General features: G+C 36.4%; 1 protein-coding gene across 4 annotated transcripts in view; it reads left to right on the top strand.

Moving 5' to 3' along the window:
• Kmt2e (lysine methyltransferase 2E (inactive)) overlaps positions 1–17,857 on the top strand; it is a 68,023-nt gene that overhangs the window by 18,143 nt on the left and 32,023 nt on the right. For all 4 annotated transcript variants that reach the window (XM_038315211.1, XM_038315212.1, XM_038315209.1 and 1 more), the window contains 5 exons: positions 7,548–7,662; positions 9,203–9,432; positions 12,647–12,727; positions 16,370–16,428; positions 17,620–17,792. In XM_038315211.1, the coding sequence (XP_038171139.1) occupies positions 7,548–7,662; positions 9,203–9,432; positions 12,647–12,727; positions 16,370–16,428; positions 17,620–17,792 (658 nt within the window). The remainder of the gene's footprint in view (positions 1–7,547; positions 7,663–9,202; positions 9,433–12,646; positions 12,728–16,369; positions 16,429–17,619; positions 17,793–17,857) is intronic.

Consider the following 17,857-nt stretch of genomic DNA (forward strand, 5'->3'; position numbering starts at 1 on the left):
AGCATGATCTTATAGAAATATATACAAAGAATTCAAGAGGCAGGGTATACTGGGACACTACAAGCATCAACTCTGTGGGAAGTTTTCTTAGAGATTATGGTTACAAAGATGAAGTATAGAGTTTAACCTATTAAGAACATTTTGATCAGTTAGGAACTCCAAACTTCTGGCCAAAGCTGTTAAATATAAACTTAATGCCAGTCACCTGTATAATTTGAAAGTTTTTAATAACAGTATTTTGGTTTTGTTTGTTTGTTTTGTTTTGTGAGGCAGGGTTTCTCTATATAGCCGTTGTTTTTTGAACTTGCTGTGTATACCAGAACTGAATTCTGGGCTCAAAGGTGTGTGCCACAATGATTGACAAGGGCCAGGTTTTTTGGTTTTTGTTTTTTCCGTGTATTTGTTATATATTTTTCTTAATTAAATATATCTAAAATATTTTAACATATAATCAAGATAAAACTATTTCTTTTGTTTGTTTTGTTTTAATTTTGTTTGTTTGTTTCTTCCTCAAGACAAGGTTTCTCTGTAGCCCTGACTGTACTGAAGTAGGGCTCTGTAGACCAGGCTAGCCTCAAACTCAGAGATCCACCTGCCTCTGATGCCCAAGAACTGGGATTAAAGGCATGTGCCTCCACCACCAGGCAAGATAAAACTATTGAGATATTTATTCCTTTTATTATCCTTTCTTTGAACTCTTCTGGATTTTATATTTACAACACATGCCAATTCAAATGAGCCTTGCTTTAAATACTCATTTTCATGTGTGTATAGTGGCTACTAAATAAGACAACTCTAGACAAATAAGAAAATACGATCTCAGAAGAGAAAAAAATAGGCTCTGATAGCTGGGCTATAATAGTCCATCCTAGCCCTTTCTCTATGAGCAAGGTTAGGTGGGCATTGTCAGTCTCCTTTCATTAAAGATTAAGCCACAGATGAAAGAAGTGGCAGCAGCAGAGTCTGATGATGTGGTTTTAGGCTCTCCTGTGACAGCACAGCTGAGTAGTAGAAGTGAGTTTGTCATGGCAGTATTGTGTTTTGGCTATGATTTGTATATATAGGAGCTTCTGTTCTAGCAGTGGTAAATTTGGTACGACACATTATCAAGTAGTCTTTGGTCTTGTAACAAGATAGAAAGTTGAACGGCACTGGCTGTTTTGTTTGCACATAGGTGTTTGCATGTGAGGGCCCGTGCTTGCAGACACCGGAAGTCCTGGAGCTGGATGTTGGTGCTGGGCACGAACTTGAGTTTGGTTCACAGCACCCGTATCAGTGGCTCTTGCTTTGTAACAGGAGATCTGTTGCCTGTGGCCTCTGTTGACACCTGCAGTTCTCTCACGTGTCACACACACATAACTTAAAATAATAAACAAATTTTATTTAAAAAGAAAACCGGTTACTCTGAATGAGGACTCCTCATTCTGTCTCCAGCAGTGTAGTCAAAGCTGAATACCATGACTAAAATCACTAAACAAAGATAACTAAGTTCTTTCCACCTTCTTCAGGCACTAATATGGCAGCAAGCTTTTACAGCCAATAGATTATTCTAGAATTTCTTGTCCTGATTGGCAAAAAAGTTTGAATTGAAGTCTTGGTAGATAAAATTTTCTCCACATTTGAGTCTTGTTTTGTTTTGTTTTGCTTTACTGTAGTATGTGACATTTAAGTGTCACTAACGTCAACTGCCAACAGAATTCATTAACTTGTTGGTACCTAGATATTCTGAGTATGAATTTACACAATTTAATACACTAAAATATTTTATCTATAATGAAGTGTTTTCAGTATATTTTACCCATTTTCTACTAGTACTTAACTGTTTTCTGATTTAAAAATTTTTCTTATATTTTAATTTATTGTGTATGTGGGTGCACACATGCCATTACATTTGTATAGAGGTCAGAAAATAACTTGCAGGAACTGTTTCTCTTATTACCCAGCTGGGGGTGTGTGTGTGTGTGTGTAAAGAGTGTTTGCTGCTCTTTCAGAGGACCAGCACACACATTAGTTGGTTTAAAAAATCCCTGTAAACCAATTACTATTTAATAACTTAAGAGTACTTAGATCAGTAATTCATAGGTATAATAACATTCTAATAAATTTTACAGGAGTGGTGGGGACAGTATAGTTTGGTGGGTGGAATGTTGGGCTGGTTTAAGAGATCTAGACTTTAGCATTTTTTTCTTTTATTAAAATACAATGTTAGGGCTGGAAGATTAGTGCTTAAGAGCCCTGGCTGCTCTTTCAGAAGTACCTAACCTTGATTTCCACTACCATTTTGCAGCTCACAACTAGTTCCAGAAGATCTGACACCTTTTTCTGGTTCATGATGCACAGACATACTTGCAAGCAAACTACACATTAAATTTAAAACAACCATAAAACCCAAAACCTTCTATGTCTTTAGGACATCACTTTACGTCATTTATACTTAGAATGTAGAAATTGAGGCCCAGAATCACTGTGTAGTATGATACCCAGTGCCTCTAGTAGTAGGATTAGAACGGAAGAGTTTGAGACACTTAGAACTCAATCTAAGTGTCGGTCAGAAAGACCATACCTTCTAGAATAGTACCTGAACAATATATAGGGACAAATAAACTATTTCCTGACTAGCTCTTCTTTCTCTATACTCAGTCTATAGGACTCAGTATTTAAACCTGCATGATAGCCTTGTGGTGACATTATATTGGAAGTCCTTTACCACCAGTTTAGACCAAGACAGTGTTTTGCTACTTTTGGTCTCCAAGTCTTCTGAGAGAAAGGAAACCACACCCTGAAACTCCCTTAGGGCCAGATGCAAACCAGCTTTACCACACTATTATACTTTGCTTACCAAAGCTTGACTAGACTATAACATTCACCTTCTCCAGGTCCTAATACTACCCCAGGTTGGCCTGCATGGCTCAACTGTGTTAACACTTGACTTCATGTCATTTTTATCTTTCATTTCTGCAGTCCTTGGCCACTGTCTGAATATGTAGGTTTGTTCAGATTCTTGAATGCTTGTCTTTCCTTTGTATTAGCTTTCTTGACACATGTGCCACTATCATGTTAAATCTGTTTTTCATTTGGGGAAAGGGAGTGGGGGATGCTGAAGTTTGACTTCAGGGCTTCACTTCTCCTAAGCATGTTATCACTGAGAAACAAACCCAGCCCTATATTACCTGGTCATGTGACAGGATTCTCTACCTTTGCCTTTAGTGAAAAGATTTCTATTATGGTAAAAATAAGTGTACTTTTAAATTTATCTTTAGATGAACAGTCTCCAGTGATATTAAGTGTATACAGAATGTTGAGCAACTGTCACCAATTTCTAAATGTTTTCCTAAACCTAAACAAAAACTTGATTAAATAATAATCCTTCTTTCCCTTTATTCCTAGCACCTTGTAAATTGTATTTTGGTTTCTGTGTGTGCTTATTCTAGGCCCCTTTTATAAGTAGTGTCATAAAATGTTTATTTTCTTGTGCATGGCTTATTTTCCTGGTGTAATTTTTAAGAACTGTATGTGCAAGTGTGTGTACATGAGTGCAGCTGCCTGCAGAGGCCACGGAGGTGGTTTACACCACCTGATGTGGGTGATGAAAACCCCAATTCCCCAAGCTGGGTGAATTGAATACTTTTTAAAATTATACATATATCTTTAATTTTTTGAGATTATAATATAATTACATCATTTTCCTCTTTCCTCTCTCCAAACCCTTCCACATACCCCTATCCCTTGCTTTCTTTCTCTTGAATTCATGGCCTCTTTTCATTAAGTGGTGTGTGTGTGTGTGTGTGTGTGTGTGTGTGTGTGTGTGTGCATGTGCGTGTGTGTGTGTGTATGTGTGTGTGTTCCTAAGTACATAAATAGAACCTACTCAGTCTATATAATGATACTTGTAAGTATGTTTTTAGGGCTGACCTTTTGGTATTATATAACCAATTGAAGACTTTCTGTTGCTCTCAGCATTCCTTAGTTGCTCCCCTCCACCCCCCGTGTGTGTGTGTTCATTTCATCTTTTCTCCATCCACTTTGGCATGGCTGTTGTAGTTGTCCTTGTACAGTTCATGCTTAGATTGTCAGCTTGGTGAGACTTCATTGGTCTAGCTTCTGACATTACTAGAAGACACTGTCTCAGCAAACGCCATGACCTACTGGCTCTTACAGTCTTTCTGCCTTATTCTTCTTCAGTGATCCCTGAGCCTTAGGTGAGGAGGTTGTTTTGTAGATGTGGAGCCCATTGCTAATGGACTCTACAACTCTGCATTTTGATTGGCTGTGTTTTTCTGTAATGGTCTCTCCATTGCATGGGAAGTTTCATTGGGGACTATACTTATCTGTGGGTGTAAGGACAAATATTTAAAATGTAGTTTGGGATTATGCTGGCTTAGTAAAGTGGTAGTTGTAGGTTCCCCTCCAAGATTCATGACTTCACTAGCCCTGGTTGTTTGTTTGTTTTTAAACAATTTATTGCATTTATTTATTTATTGTGTGCTTGTGTATGTGTCTGGGCTCCAGTGCCACAGTACATCTGTAGAGGTCAAAGGACAGCCTTTCGGAAATCTGTTCTCTCCTTCCATGTGGGCCCCAGGGCTTGTACTCATGTTGTCAGTCTTGACAAGTCTCTATTCACTGAGCCATCTCACTTACCCCAATGCAAGTTATCCATGACACAGTATGTCTATGTATTATCTAGACACTTATGCAGACATATAAAACTGGATACACAGACACTAGCTGCTTTCTACTCAGAAGTTTATTTCATGATCATTACAGCTTTATAATATTTTAATTAAGAGATTTTAAAAGGAAAATTTCTATAATCTTGATTGTAGAAGTTTGTTACTATTAGTTTCTACTCAGCTATTATTCATATGCAAATATAGCAGGTTTTCTTAGATTGAATAATTTTCCATTTGAACATTAAAGTTTTCTAGTTTCATGAATAATGATGTAACAAACAGGTCAAATCCATGGTCTATTTTTACTGGAAATTGCTTCCTTAGTATAAATTACTCAAAATGGGGCTACTGAATCATTGGGTGCTTGATTTTGATTTCAAATTTACCTTACTCTAGAAATGAAGAGATACTTATGACTGGGATTTTATTTTAGTTAGATCTATTACCTTGTTAACTTTTTTTTGTTGTTGTTGTTCATTAATTCTGACTAGGCTGGAACAGAAGATCCTTTTGCCTCAGTTTCCAAATTCTAGGATTATGAGCATGTCCCATTACCAAACTCCAATTTAGTTTAGTTTAGTTTAGTTTTAATTTGCTTATTGAGACAGTTATGCCCATGTATTGCTGACTGACCTTAAACTCACTATGTTGCCCAAACAGTTATTAAACTTGAAAATACTCATCTTAGCATGTTGAGTGCTGGTCTGTTTATTTTAATTAAATGCTGCATATAGTTAAGGAAAGTCATTAAAAATTCATCAAGTAGGAGTAAAAGCACTTTCTGTGTACAACCAATGGACTTGAGTTCTATCCTCTGACCCAAAGGAGGAAGGAGAGGCCTGTAAATCTGCTCTCCATGTGTGCCACTGTGGCACATGCACAGCCTGCATAACACATATATGTATCACACACAGTAATAATAATTTTAAATTAATCAGTGTCAACCATTTTTATATAACAGTTGTTTTAAAAATTGCTTTTACTGGACCAGTAAAAAGACTTAGTAGGTAGCAGTGTTTGCCTCCAAGCCTGACGGTCTCTCTGCATTCTTAGAATCCACATGATGGTAGGAGAAAGTTGATTCCCAAATGTTTACACATACACACTGTAAATAAGTAAATTTAAAGTTACTTTAAAAATCACATGTAGTAAGTATAAATATTCAAAACAACTATCTGCTTTAAACCATTTTCTGTTTTCTTACATGACCACCTTGTCATTACTGCACCATGTATTTAAACTGTGATATTCTAAAAAGAATTTGGCTGTTTCATATGCTCGAACTCATCTACATTTACATGAAAGCTTGACTTTATTTCATTAGCTACTCCATAGTACCGGTTTTGCTCTATTCTTCAGTAACACTGCCATTTGAGTACACCCTTAAGAGTGAATCTTCAAGTCAGGTGGTGGTGCATGCTTTTAATCCCAGTACTTGGGAGGTAGAAGCAGACACATCTCTGTGAGTTTGAGGACAGCCTGGTCTACAGATCGAGTTCCAGGTCAGGCTACGCAGAGAAACCCTACCTTAAAAAGCCAAATAAATAAATAAATAAGTGGTAAGTAAGTAAATAAAAATAATAAGTGAGTCTTCAGAACCCCTTCATGTAGCTTTAATGATGGTATGTAGATCATTGCTAAAATTCAATGTTTTTAAATTTATTATTTTGTCAAGGTAGGCAGGAATGATGGCACATGCCTGTAATCTTAGCATTTAGGACATGGAGGCAGGAGGATTAGGGGTGATTCCCAGCTTGTGCTACATGTACAATTTCCCCACTTCCACCGGCATGGTGGGGTCACTCGTGCAGAAACCTGAGGGAGGGGATCTGAAGAGAAGGCACAAGAGTTAAATGGTTTGGCAGCTCACAACTATGTGACCCCAGTTCCAGGTGATCTGACAGTCTTGCACATACATGCAGACAAACTACTAAGGCATGTAAAATAAAAATAAATCAACTGGGTGGTAGTGACACATTCCTTTAATCCCAGCACTCAGGAGGCAGAGGCAGTGGGATCTCTGTGTTTGAGGCCAGCCTGGTCTATGGAACAAGTTCCAGGACAGTCAGGGCTACATAGTGAAGCCCTGTCTTAAAAGAAGAAAAGAAGGTGTTGGGAAAGTGTCATATGTAAAATGCTGGGGCAGGAGCTTTCGAAGCAGCAGGAGTGTGTAAGCTGCTGCTCTCAGTGGTGTCCTCCACAGCTGGTTCATTACTGTCACTTAACTCTTCGTGGGCCAGATCTACAAAGCTGTTGACTACAGACTACTACTTGTGGTTTTCAGCCATAATACTGATTCAATGTGAGGTTCCCTGATTTTTACTTACTGACATTTCCCAGAATCTGCTCTGCTTATTCAACACATATTTTGACCATTTGACCATCAAAACACACGTTTTGAACATTGAGATGCATTCAAGCAGAGTCTATGTAGACTCAGTTACCTTCAGTCTTGCTTAAAACTATTTCGCCACTCTGAGCACACCTTTGCATGTTTCTTAGTGACACTGGGTAAATGGAGTAAAGCTTGGTCTCTAGTAATTTGGAGGTTTTGTTTTTGTTTTTGAATGCCACGATAACACTGTCTTTTGATTCTCCTGCCTTAGTGCTAGGATTACACCGTCGTCCTCAGCAAATGGACACTTTCTAATGAAACTGTAATTGAACTTTACATTTGAATATTTATTTTATTAAGTAAAACTTTTGTTGTGGCGCAGAATCTACATAGGATGAATCTACTCACAAGCTGTACACGTGTTGTAAATAGACATTGTATTTATTTTGACAGTATTTTAGAATAAGAACTTACATAGTTTAATAGATTAAAACAGAAAAATGAATGGAATTCTAATCTATGGACCTTCTTTTCCTTAGACCAGAATCTGTAGAAGCTAGCCCTGTGGTAGTTGAGAAATCCAACAGTTATCCCCACCAGTTATACACCAGCAGCTCCCACCACTCACACAGTTATATTGGTTTGCCCTATGCGGTAAGTTTCGCATGTCTCTTCAGAAGAACTTTTATAAAAGTGGATATGTGTGTGTGGCAAAAAACACAGCTGTTTCATATTTCCTGTATAATGAAGTATGTAATTTATACTTAACTATACTGTTAAGAAAATGAAATTCTGTGATAGGAAGTTTGTAGTTATTTTTTATTGTTATTGTATTTATGTTGATATTTTTTAACCTCAATGAAAAGTCTGTGGATAAGATGACATTGTACTATTTAATGTTAATTCCAAGTTATATAGTAATTAATAGATTATATAGTTTTTTCTTCCTAAAGACTTTTACTTTTTTGTTTTTGTTTTTGGAGACAGGGTCTCTCTGTGTAGCCCTGTAACTCCCTCTGTAAACCAGGCTGGCCTCAAACCCAGAGATCTGCCTGCCTCTGCCTCCTCAGTACTGGGATTAAAACTGTGCAGCACCACACCTAGCTGTTTTTCTCATTTTTAGTTATGATATGTGTCTGCACTGGGTGTGTATAGTACAGGTGCCTGAGGAGGCATCGGGTTCTTTGCAGCTGGAGTTCGAGTGGTGATGATTGGCCTGATGTGCGTTCTGAGAACAGAGCTTGGATCCTCTGGAAGAACAGCATATGCTCCTTCTTGACTGTTGAGCCATCTCTTTGGCTCCAAACTGTTGTTGTTTCAGTTATTCCTGTGTTGAGCACATACATACATATATACATGCATACATACATGCATACATACATACATATATGCATATAAATACATACACATTTACTATATAACTTACTTAATTTTTAAAACAAACTCTTCAAAAGTAGTTTTCATCCTGTTTCACAACTGAGAGGATAAAAGCTTATTCCCTTAATTTATTTCCTCTTGAGAGTTCTGTAGTTTTTTAATTCAAAGAGTTATAGGACTCTATACATTTGTGATTACTAGGAACACACATTTATAAGAGACTTTTAATACCTAAATGAGAATAAAAATGACCAGAAATGTAAAATTCCATATTATATACTTTACAGTAATGATGTACCTTTTGTGACTATTTTTACTATTTAACTACATTTATTTGTTTGGGGGAATAGAATGTGTATTATAGCACACGTGTTGAAATCAAGTAGGTTCTTCCCTTCACATGGGTCCGAGGTATTGAACTCAGGCTCTATGGCAGACACCTTTACCTGCTGAGCCACCTCTCCAGCCCAGTTTTTGCTGTTCTTTAGCTTTTTTATTCCTGTAGAGTTTGGGTTTTACCCTTATTATCACGTCATGTACTTAATTTCTTCTTGAAAGTGAAACTATGCAATCTTAGAACTGGAAATGTCATTTTCTGCTGTGAAGGGAGGGGAAATGTCATTGATCTGAAGGTCATTGACTACCTTCTAGACAGTGACATTAACTTACCATTGTGATTTACTTATTAGTCTTATGTCATGATTTATCTTTATTAAGAAATGAACCAATTTTATGTTAAGTATTCAAATTTCATTTAATTTGCCTGATTTATGTCATTGAGATTCATATTGTACTTATTTTGTGTTCTATTATTCAGGACCACAATTATGGTGCTCGTCCTCCTCCAACACCTCCAGCTTCCCCTCCTCCATCAGGTCTCATTAGCAAAAACGAAGTAGGCATATTTACCACTCCTAATTTTGATGAAACTTCCAGTGCTACCACAATCAGCACATCTGAGGACGGGAGTTACGGTACTGATGTAACCAGGTGCATATGTGGTTTTACACATGATGATGGATACATGATCTGTTGTGACAAATGCAGGTAAAATATTTCACACGATTAGTTTGTTTTTCTTGACTGCTTTTAACCTTTGATTGTTAATTTGGAAAAGCTAGTTGGGTCTTCTGAAGGAATTAATTCCTTTTTTTTTTTTTTTAAAAAAAAATAGGTCATCTGCCTCTATTGATGCAATTTATTTTTATTTATTTATTTATTTATTTATTTTTAGAATAAAGTCCTTATTTGAAAGAATCTATTTTAGGACTAGAGACAAACATGCACTAATCTTGGAGAGGACCCAAGCTCAGTTCCCAGCACTCACATGGAGCAGTTCAAAACCATCTGCAGGAGATCTATTGTCCTGTCCTGGCCTCTGTAATCAGAAACACACATACACTTAAAAATTAAATAAGTAAATCTTTTAAAAAGATAAAAGAAGCTATTTTATAGTTTATTATTAGAAATCCCTGTTATGATGCTGGGCATAGGTGGCACAGGCCATTAATCCCAGCACTTGGGAGGCAGAGGCCAGCAGATCTCTGAGTTCAAAGCCAGCATAGTCTACAAAGTAGTACCAGGAGAGCCAGCAATATGCAGAAAAATCCTGTCGAGAGAGAGAGAGAGAGAGAGAGAGAGAGAGAGAGAGAGAGAGAGAGAGAGAGAGACAGAGAGACAGAGACAGGCAGAGAGAGAGAGAACGACCCCTATTATGAATTAAGCAGTAATCAGTTTTGAACAATATTATAGGATCATCTCCTTTTCATTTAGTTCAGTGGTAGTGCAAGTGCATATATAGAAATAACAAGATATAAAAAAAAGAATTATTGAGTCTTTTATTGTATTGTGTAGTCAGTTATGATTTTCCAGTTTGGGGAAATTAAATATTTAATCAGTGTTTGATCTTACTTTCTTACAACCTTTGGCTTGAACCTTGCAGCATTCTGGAATCTTCTTGAGCCAGAACCAGTCTCCCTCCCCCAACCCTGGTTCACCCACCAAGAAAGGCTCCTCCCCTAGAGAAGGTGATTGCAACAGAAAGTGGGGTTTCTTTCCTCCCTCTGCATCCTTCCCTCCCTCTCCTTCCCTCTCTCTCTTTCTCTCTGTATGTGTCTCTCTGTGTATGTGTATGTGTATGTGTCTGTGTCTGTCTGTCTCTCTTTCTCTTTGAGGGAGAGGTTTAGTGAGAATGGAGATGGAACAATTGGATTTCTGCTTTAAAGTTATTAAGTCTGTTCTTTGCATAGGATGGGGAGCAAAGAATATTTAAATAATACATTGTAAATGGCAAGAAAGTTTGAAGGCTTCATAGAATTTCCTGGTCCTGGTCCTTATGGCGTAGCTTCATTATTTGATTTGATGTATGTAGAATGGCTGAATAAATCCATGTTTGAAAGTGAGTTAAACTGCAGCTGAGAACTGACTGTCAATTTGTATTGTTTATAAATTATTCTGCAGAGTAAATGATCAGCTTTTGGTTGTTACTGATAGTAGCATGTGTACATTTCAAAAGGTTCATTTATCTCTGTCAATAAGTAGGATATGAATGTAGAGTGTAAAATTGGTTTTAAGTGGAAGATTGTAAATAATTTTATTTTAATAATAATATGTTATGGTACTTTTAAAATTTAGAAATAGATTCTTTTTACCTGTGATATTAATGTAAATAATGACTTTGGTAAATTTATTGAGGAGGGAAATTTGCAAAACTTAAATGACTTTGGGATGTGTTTTCTGCCGGATTAGAAAATATCCAATCTTACTGTATTTAGTTATCTAAAAGTGCTTTCCTGTAGCCTATCTCATCGGATGTGATAAATGTAGCAGTGTTTTTATTGAAAGAATAAGGGTTGGTTTTCTTTTGATCTAGTTAGTCAGATGGACATGTACTAAAAGATTATCATTCTTAGACATCCCTGCAGTATCCTTAGGTTACTAAATACCTACACGTTCTTGAAGGCACAGTTTTTGGATGATTCAAGGTATTTACATTGAATTGACTCTTATTATGACTCAGTGTCTGTCTGTTTCTGACCCACCCTCCATTTTTGTATTCGGCCTATGCTGTTCTCCAAGGACTAATCTTTCTCTACCTTTCTTTACATCATCTCTTTTTGATTTTTCAATGTTCCTATTGCCCATATTCAGCGTTTTGACTTCAGACATCTAAAACTCTGCTCTTTTTGTCTAGCTTTGCTTGTTATCTGCATGACATAATTTAACATAACTTGTTATATAATCTTCTTGAGGTTCTCAGTTGAGAAATAAAGAATAACACAATACTACTTAGTATGTTTATGTTAGAAGTGACATCATAGGGCTGGCTGGGAGATGGCTCAGTGAGTGGTTGCTTCTCGGCCTAACAAGCTGAGTTTGTTCTCTGGGACCCACATGGTAGAAGAGAGAGCCAACTTAAGAAAGCTGTTTTCTGACCTCTCCACTTGGGCTATGACATGTGCGACACACAGGTGCACTCATATACACACACATGTAATTTTTTAAAAAGTGGATGATTGTGTGTAAGGAATAGATAGTAATTTTTTGCCTTTTTTTTTAAAAAAGAGGAATGCATATCACTTTCAGGTACTTGAGGTTTTATCAGTAACAATATATTGAGAAGTTTACTTCAAGATATCCATATACTCCATCCAAAGTAATTAAGTTGAATTCTTTTCCAATGGAATGTCTCTTGAATTCTTTGACCTTTTTGGAATTATTTTAGTTCTGTTCTTTATTAAGTATAAATGTTAGAAGTCTTTTTTAATTTTCTTTTTTCTTATCTTTTAATTAAATACTGTATGCTACCAAAATTGTTAAATGTTAACAGAAGATGTAATCCAGTTTTGCTACTTTTCCTTGAACTTGAAAAAGTTTTCTTTGTGTATATTGACCACCGTTGGTCATCTTCTCATAGCTGGTAATCAGTAAGTGTTTTGATGATACCTTTCCTTCCTATGTTCCCAAATCAGATGCTTGTCACACTGATGATTATTTAGGGGTTTTAGTGTTAACATCTTCAGGTTTGTAATAACATTTTCAACTGTTACCCTTTATGTTTTAAAATGCATTTGCTTCAGAAATTTAATTTATGCATTCTGTATTTGCCATTTTTGCATCTTAAAATTTTTCTGCCTGAGAACATATTTTAGTGTATACTAAGTTAAAAGTAGGCACCTCTTAAATGGTAGAATATTACATCTTAATTTATGAATGGTCTTAATGATTTCTGTTGTTTTTGTTGTTTTTTTTTCTTTTTAAGTGTTTGGCAACATATTGATTGCATGGGGATTGACCGGCAGCACATCCCTGACACATACCTGTGTGAACGCTGTCAGCCCAGGTAAGTTATCAGACGTGATAAGACTATCAGTTATTTCACTGAAAAAAACTTTCACAGAAATTTATTCATGAGTTTCAAATGAATGAAATCCTTTTAATTCTTGGGAAGTACCCTTTAAGAAGGGTACTTCTTTTTAAAATTTTTTCCAATTATTTTTAATATTTTTTAACCTGAAACCTAAATCAGGAATTTTTTTCATTGGTAAGTGCATTGTAGTTCACTATGTAATTTTAACTTTATTAGTGATCAAGATGATGATAGTTTATTTTCTAAATGTTTGGCATCTTTTTGGCAGTCATTAGAGGGATGTGATTATCCTCTAAATAAAAGCAGAAAAAAATAGCGAGGAGGAATGTAACTCAGTGGTAATGTGCTTGTGTAATATACGTACCCGAGACAACTGAGTTCAAGTTTGAGCACCCCAGAAAAGGGGAGTGGGAAATGTAACTTTATGGAGATGGAATGTTTACCTAGCGTGTGAGAGGTCTTGAGTTCAATCCTGGTACCCCTCTTTTACCCTTGCCCCAAATGAATTATCAGAGCATCCTCCTAGTTACAGACAGAATTTGCTGGGTTTGTGTGTAGTGTGCATATTCAACACCCATTAATTTTTTTTAAAAACACATAGTAAAGGTACAATGTTTCACAGAAATTTTCTTCTTGTAAGGTTCTGGAGAGGTCAGTAGGAATCAAAAAAAGAAAGCCAGTTATCTTTCCACAATCTATTAGAACTTATAGTCACAGAAAAGTCTCTGTTACATGGCAGAAAATATGATAGGAAGCTGTCCACATACTACCTTTGAAAAGGAGTATCTGAGTTATGTTAACATGAATGAAGCAAGAGATAGGAGTGCATGTGCACCAAGAGTGGCCAGACCAGAAGTGCAAACATGGAGAGACGTGGGTGGAAAGGAAATTGCAGGGGATCCTGCAGTCTGAACCCATGGGAGGGAGGATAGCCTTACACAGGAAATAAAGACAACTGTAACAGGACAGAAAAACAACAAGAAATCTCTTCATTATAGATACCTAAAACCTAATAAAATTGGTTGAGGAAATCCCTTGGTAAAGTGCTTGATGTACTAGAACTCTTATTAAAAAGATGCATATTATGGCATGACTTAATCCTTGCACTGGGGAGGCAGAAACAGAAGGATCCCTGGGGCTCACTGGCCAAGCCTGTGTAGGTTAATTTGTGAGCTCTAGGAAATTGAGACCATTTGAAAGGAAGTAGATGGTGTTCCCAAGGATGAGATTTGAAATTGTTTTTTGCCCTCTCCATGCATGTGCACCTATATGCTACAAATGGACATATATACACTGAAAAATAACACAAACACACCTCCTTTTAAAAGGTTCTACTCACATTGTGTCCCCTCCACTTCAGTAATTACTAATTCTTTTGTTTTATTTTTTTAAAACACTTTTTAAAATTTATTTTGGAGACAGGGTTTTAAATTTATTTTGGAGACAGGGTTTCTCTGTGCTGCTGTCATGGAACTCACACTGTAGACCAGGCTGGCCTCAAACTCAGAGATCCACCTGCCTCTGCTGGGATTAAAGGCAGGCGCCACCATGCCCAGCTTTATTTATTTTTTTAAAGATAAGATACATGCAAGTTGGGCATAGTGATGCATACCTTTAGTCCTAGTAATTGAGAGGCAGAAGCAGGCAGATCTCTGAGTTTGAGGCCAACCTGGTCACAGAACCAGTTCCAGGATAGCCAGTGCTATACAGAAAAACCCTATTTTGAAAAACAATGAATAGTTATATTTGCAGTTAATGTTAAGAATATAAATTTTTGTTTTTTATATATGTGTGTGTAATATATGATAATGTATGAGTATGTGTGTATACACACACACACACACACACACACACACACACACACACACACAAGATTTGGTTTTTTCAGACAGGATTTCTCTTTGTAACCCTGACTGTCCTAGAACTCTCTATAGACCAGACTGGCCTTGAACTTAGAGAGCCAACTACCTCTGCCTCCTGAGTGCTGCAATTAAAAGCTCCACCCCCACCGGACTACATCTGTCTGTATATTCTTATAGTACATCTTTTTACCCAATTTCTCTATAAGAAAGAATAATGTAATTAGGATGTCATAATTACTCAATTGGACTATATCACAAATGGATATTAAAATCAATTTATTATATTTAAAATCCCTGAAAGGAATGTCACTGTGTAGATATGGTGCCAATTAGACACACACTTATAGTTGTTTAGATTATTAGTTTTATTTGAACTATTAGTCTTTTGCATTTCTAAGTTATTTTTTAATTAATTGAAGATTTACATAAAATAATATGGATAACTTGTATATATCCTTACCTACTTTTTCCTAGTAGTAACACCTTGTGAAACTGTTTATAAAATATTTTTAATAGGATTTTCACATTAGGCTATCAATAAATGAATGAGACCATGAAAATTCTCTGTAATGGTTAATGTGGTCTTATATTTATACCAAGAATATGCAAATAACCCAGCTAGCTGGTTGATTTGTGAAGGGAGAGTCATACATAGCCTTTGCTGAACTTGGACTCCTGCCCCTCCTACATCTGTCTCCCAAGTACTAGAATTATAGATATCCGCCATTACTCAGAGTTTGAGTTTGTTTTTAATGTTAAGAATTGCTTTTTAAAAAAATTTTACTTTTGCAGTTACATAGTTCATTGTAAGAAATAATTGTCATACTAAAATCAAATATATAAAAGGTATTTCAAGTAAGTGTAAATTCTGCCTTATTTTTTCTACTCCAGATCTTTTTCAATTGATTCTTTTGTTTTTGTTACTTGTTTTTTTGAGAAAGGAGTTCTCTGTGTATCCTTGGTTTACCTGGAACTATCTCTGTAGACCAGGGTAGCCCCGAAATCCAAGATCCACCTGCCCCTGCCTTCTGAGCGCTGGGATTAAAGGGGTATACCACCACTGCCCAAAGATGGGAAGGAATTGTTTTGATTTATTTTTTATTCATTTTTTTTTTTTTTTTTAAGATGGTCTCACGATGTGGCTTAGGTGATCTGGAACTTTCCAGATCATGCTGTTCTCAAACATGGAGATCTTATGGCTCTGCTTCCCATCATGCTTTTCAGTATTTATTAAGAGTAGAAATAAACTGGATGTGGTGGCACACAACTGTAGCCCCAGAAGAGGACAGCTAAAACAGAGTTTGAAGCCAGTTTCGGTTAGTTAGTTGTGAGAACCTGTCTAAAAATAAACAACATAAGTCAGAGAAATAATTTAAGGCATAGGGAAATGTATAATATGTACTAATTTACTCATACATTTATTTAAAACATTTTGTTTTAGTTACAATTTGTAATGGGAGTTTTATTTTTCAGATTTTTTTGCTATAAATTTGAATTTGAAAAATGTGCTCACTTCATAGGTAAACATTTTCTTAATAGAATATGGAATGGGATAACTTAACAGATATCTACTGTTTCTATAAATGTATAGGAAATGTGTATGTATACTGGATCATAAATAATCTCTCAGGGCTGCTGCATGTATTTTATTCACTAAAAACATAAATTATGAAGTGCATCACATGTAAAACATCTTCATATCTAAGCTTCTGGAAGTTAGATGAGTAACATGGTAATGAATGTTTTAATACAGGAATTTGGATAAAGAGAGGGCGGTGCTACTACAACGCCGGAAAAGAGAAAATATGTCGGGTATGTAAACTAAAATTAGTATGATTAGGAAAATCAATGGTCTGAATATTTTTAGTTAAATGTAAAAACACCCGTTTGCCTCAGTGTATGTCTGTGAACAACATGTGTGTCTGGAGAAGAGGAAGCATTAGATCCCCTAGCACTGAAGCTATAGACAGTTATGAGCTACCATATGGGTGTTGGGAATCAAACCCCTGTCCTCTGGAAGACCAGCTAGTACTCTTTGCCTCGGATCCAGCTCTACAGCCTACAGCACCTTTTGATTATATTTTGAGTGTATGTCTTATTTATAATCTCAGGTATAGGCTTTTTGATTACAGAATATGCATGTTCGTATTTTAGGAGACATAAGAAACCAGAACAAAGCAAATAAGAAGCTTAAATTAACTTTTGTTCTCATGTGTAGGTAAAAGAAGTGAAGTATATTGGTCAGAATAATATTAATGAGATAGTATTTCTTTAATTTTTAGGATACCATTTTATTAATTTTATATATGCTACAACTTTTCTGTTTAGGATTTTTCTTTTATTTCTGTTTTTTAGATAGGTCCTTTATTTAGCCCATGTTGATCTGAGCTCACTAGCCCAGTCCCGTCACTGTCTTGATGCGATTCAGTGATGCCGTGCATAGTACAGGCCTGTCTCATCCTGGGTGAGCCTCTTCCTTCCCAAGTGCTGGTTTTCAGAACAGGCGCCTCTCTGCCCCAGCTTGCCACATTTTAGTTTGGATTAAGACCAGCACAACCAGTTTGAAATAATAATTTTTTTATTCAGCCATTGCTCTTTGGTAGACATTGTGGGTTGTTTCCAGTTATCTTGTTTTGTTGTTTTGAAAAGTCCATTTATTTGGACAGTGGTGTATAAGTTTGCTTCTGTACTTTAGCTATTTAATGGAATGACAGACTAACATTTGAGTGAGTAAATTTTATAGATATGACTGAATTTTTACCAAGAAAATTTGAGTTCCATTAGTCATGTGTACTAGTGCCAGTTTCTTGAGAGCACCGGAGTTTGTCATCAGGCGTCTGTCCTTTAGAGATGTAATGTGTAAGACAAGCATTTGGTTTGCATTTAGGTGTATTTTTTAAGCAAGGGAACGAGGAAATGACACTGTCAGGTGTAGGGCTGCTTTCCCTTCCTGCCTGGAGCAGAGCACTAAAGTGTGGTTGGTGACTTTGTTTCTCATTGAAGATGGCGACACCAGTGCTACTGAAAGTGGCGACGAGGTCCCTGTGGAGCTGTACACTGCGTTCCAGCACACGCCAACGTCAGTCACTTTAACTGCTGCCAGACTGCCCAAGGTTACTGACAAAAGGAGGAAAAAAAGTGGGGAGAAAGAACAAAACTTTTCAAAATGTAAAAAAGTACGTTTTGCCTTTTTATTTCAGATGAGTAGATAAAGCTGATAGGAGCTGAGTTACAGGCAAGA

The sequence above is a fragment of the Arvicola amphibius genome, chromosome 18 (assembly GCF_903992535.2).
Source record: "Arvicola amphibius chromosome 18, mArvAmp1.2, whole genome shotgun sequence".
NCBI classification, from domain to species: Eukaryota; Metazoa; Chordata; class Mammalia; order Rodentia; family Cricetidae; genus Arvicola; species Arvicola amphibius.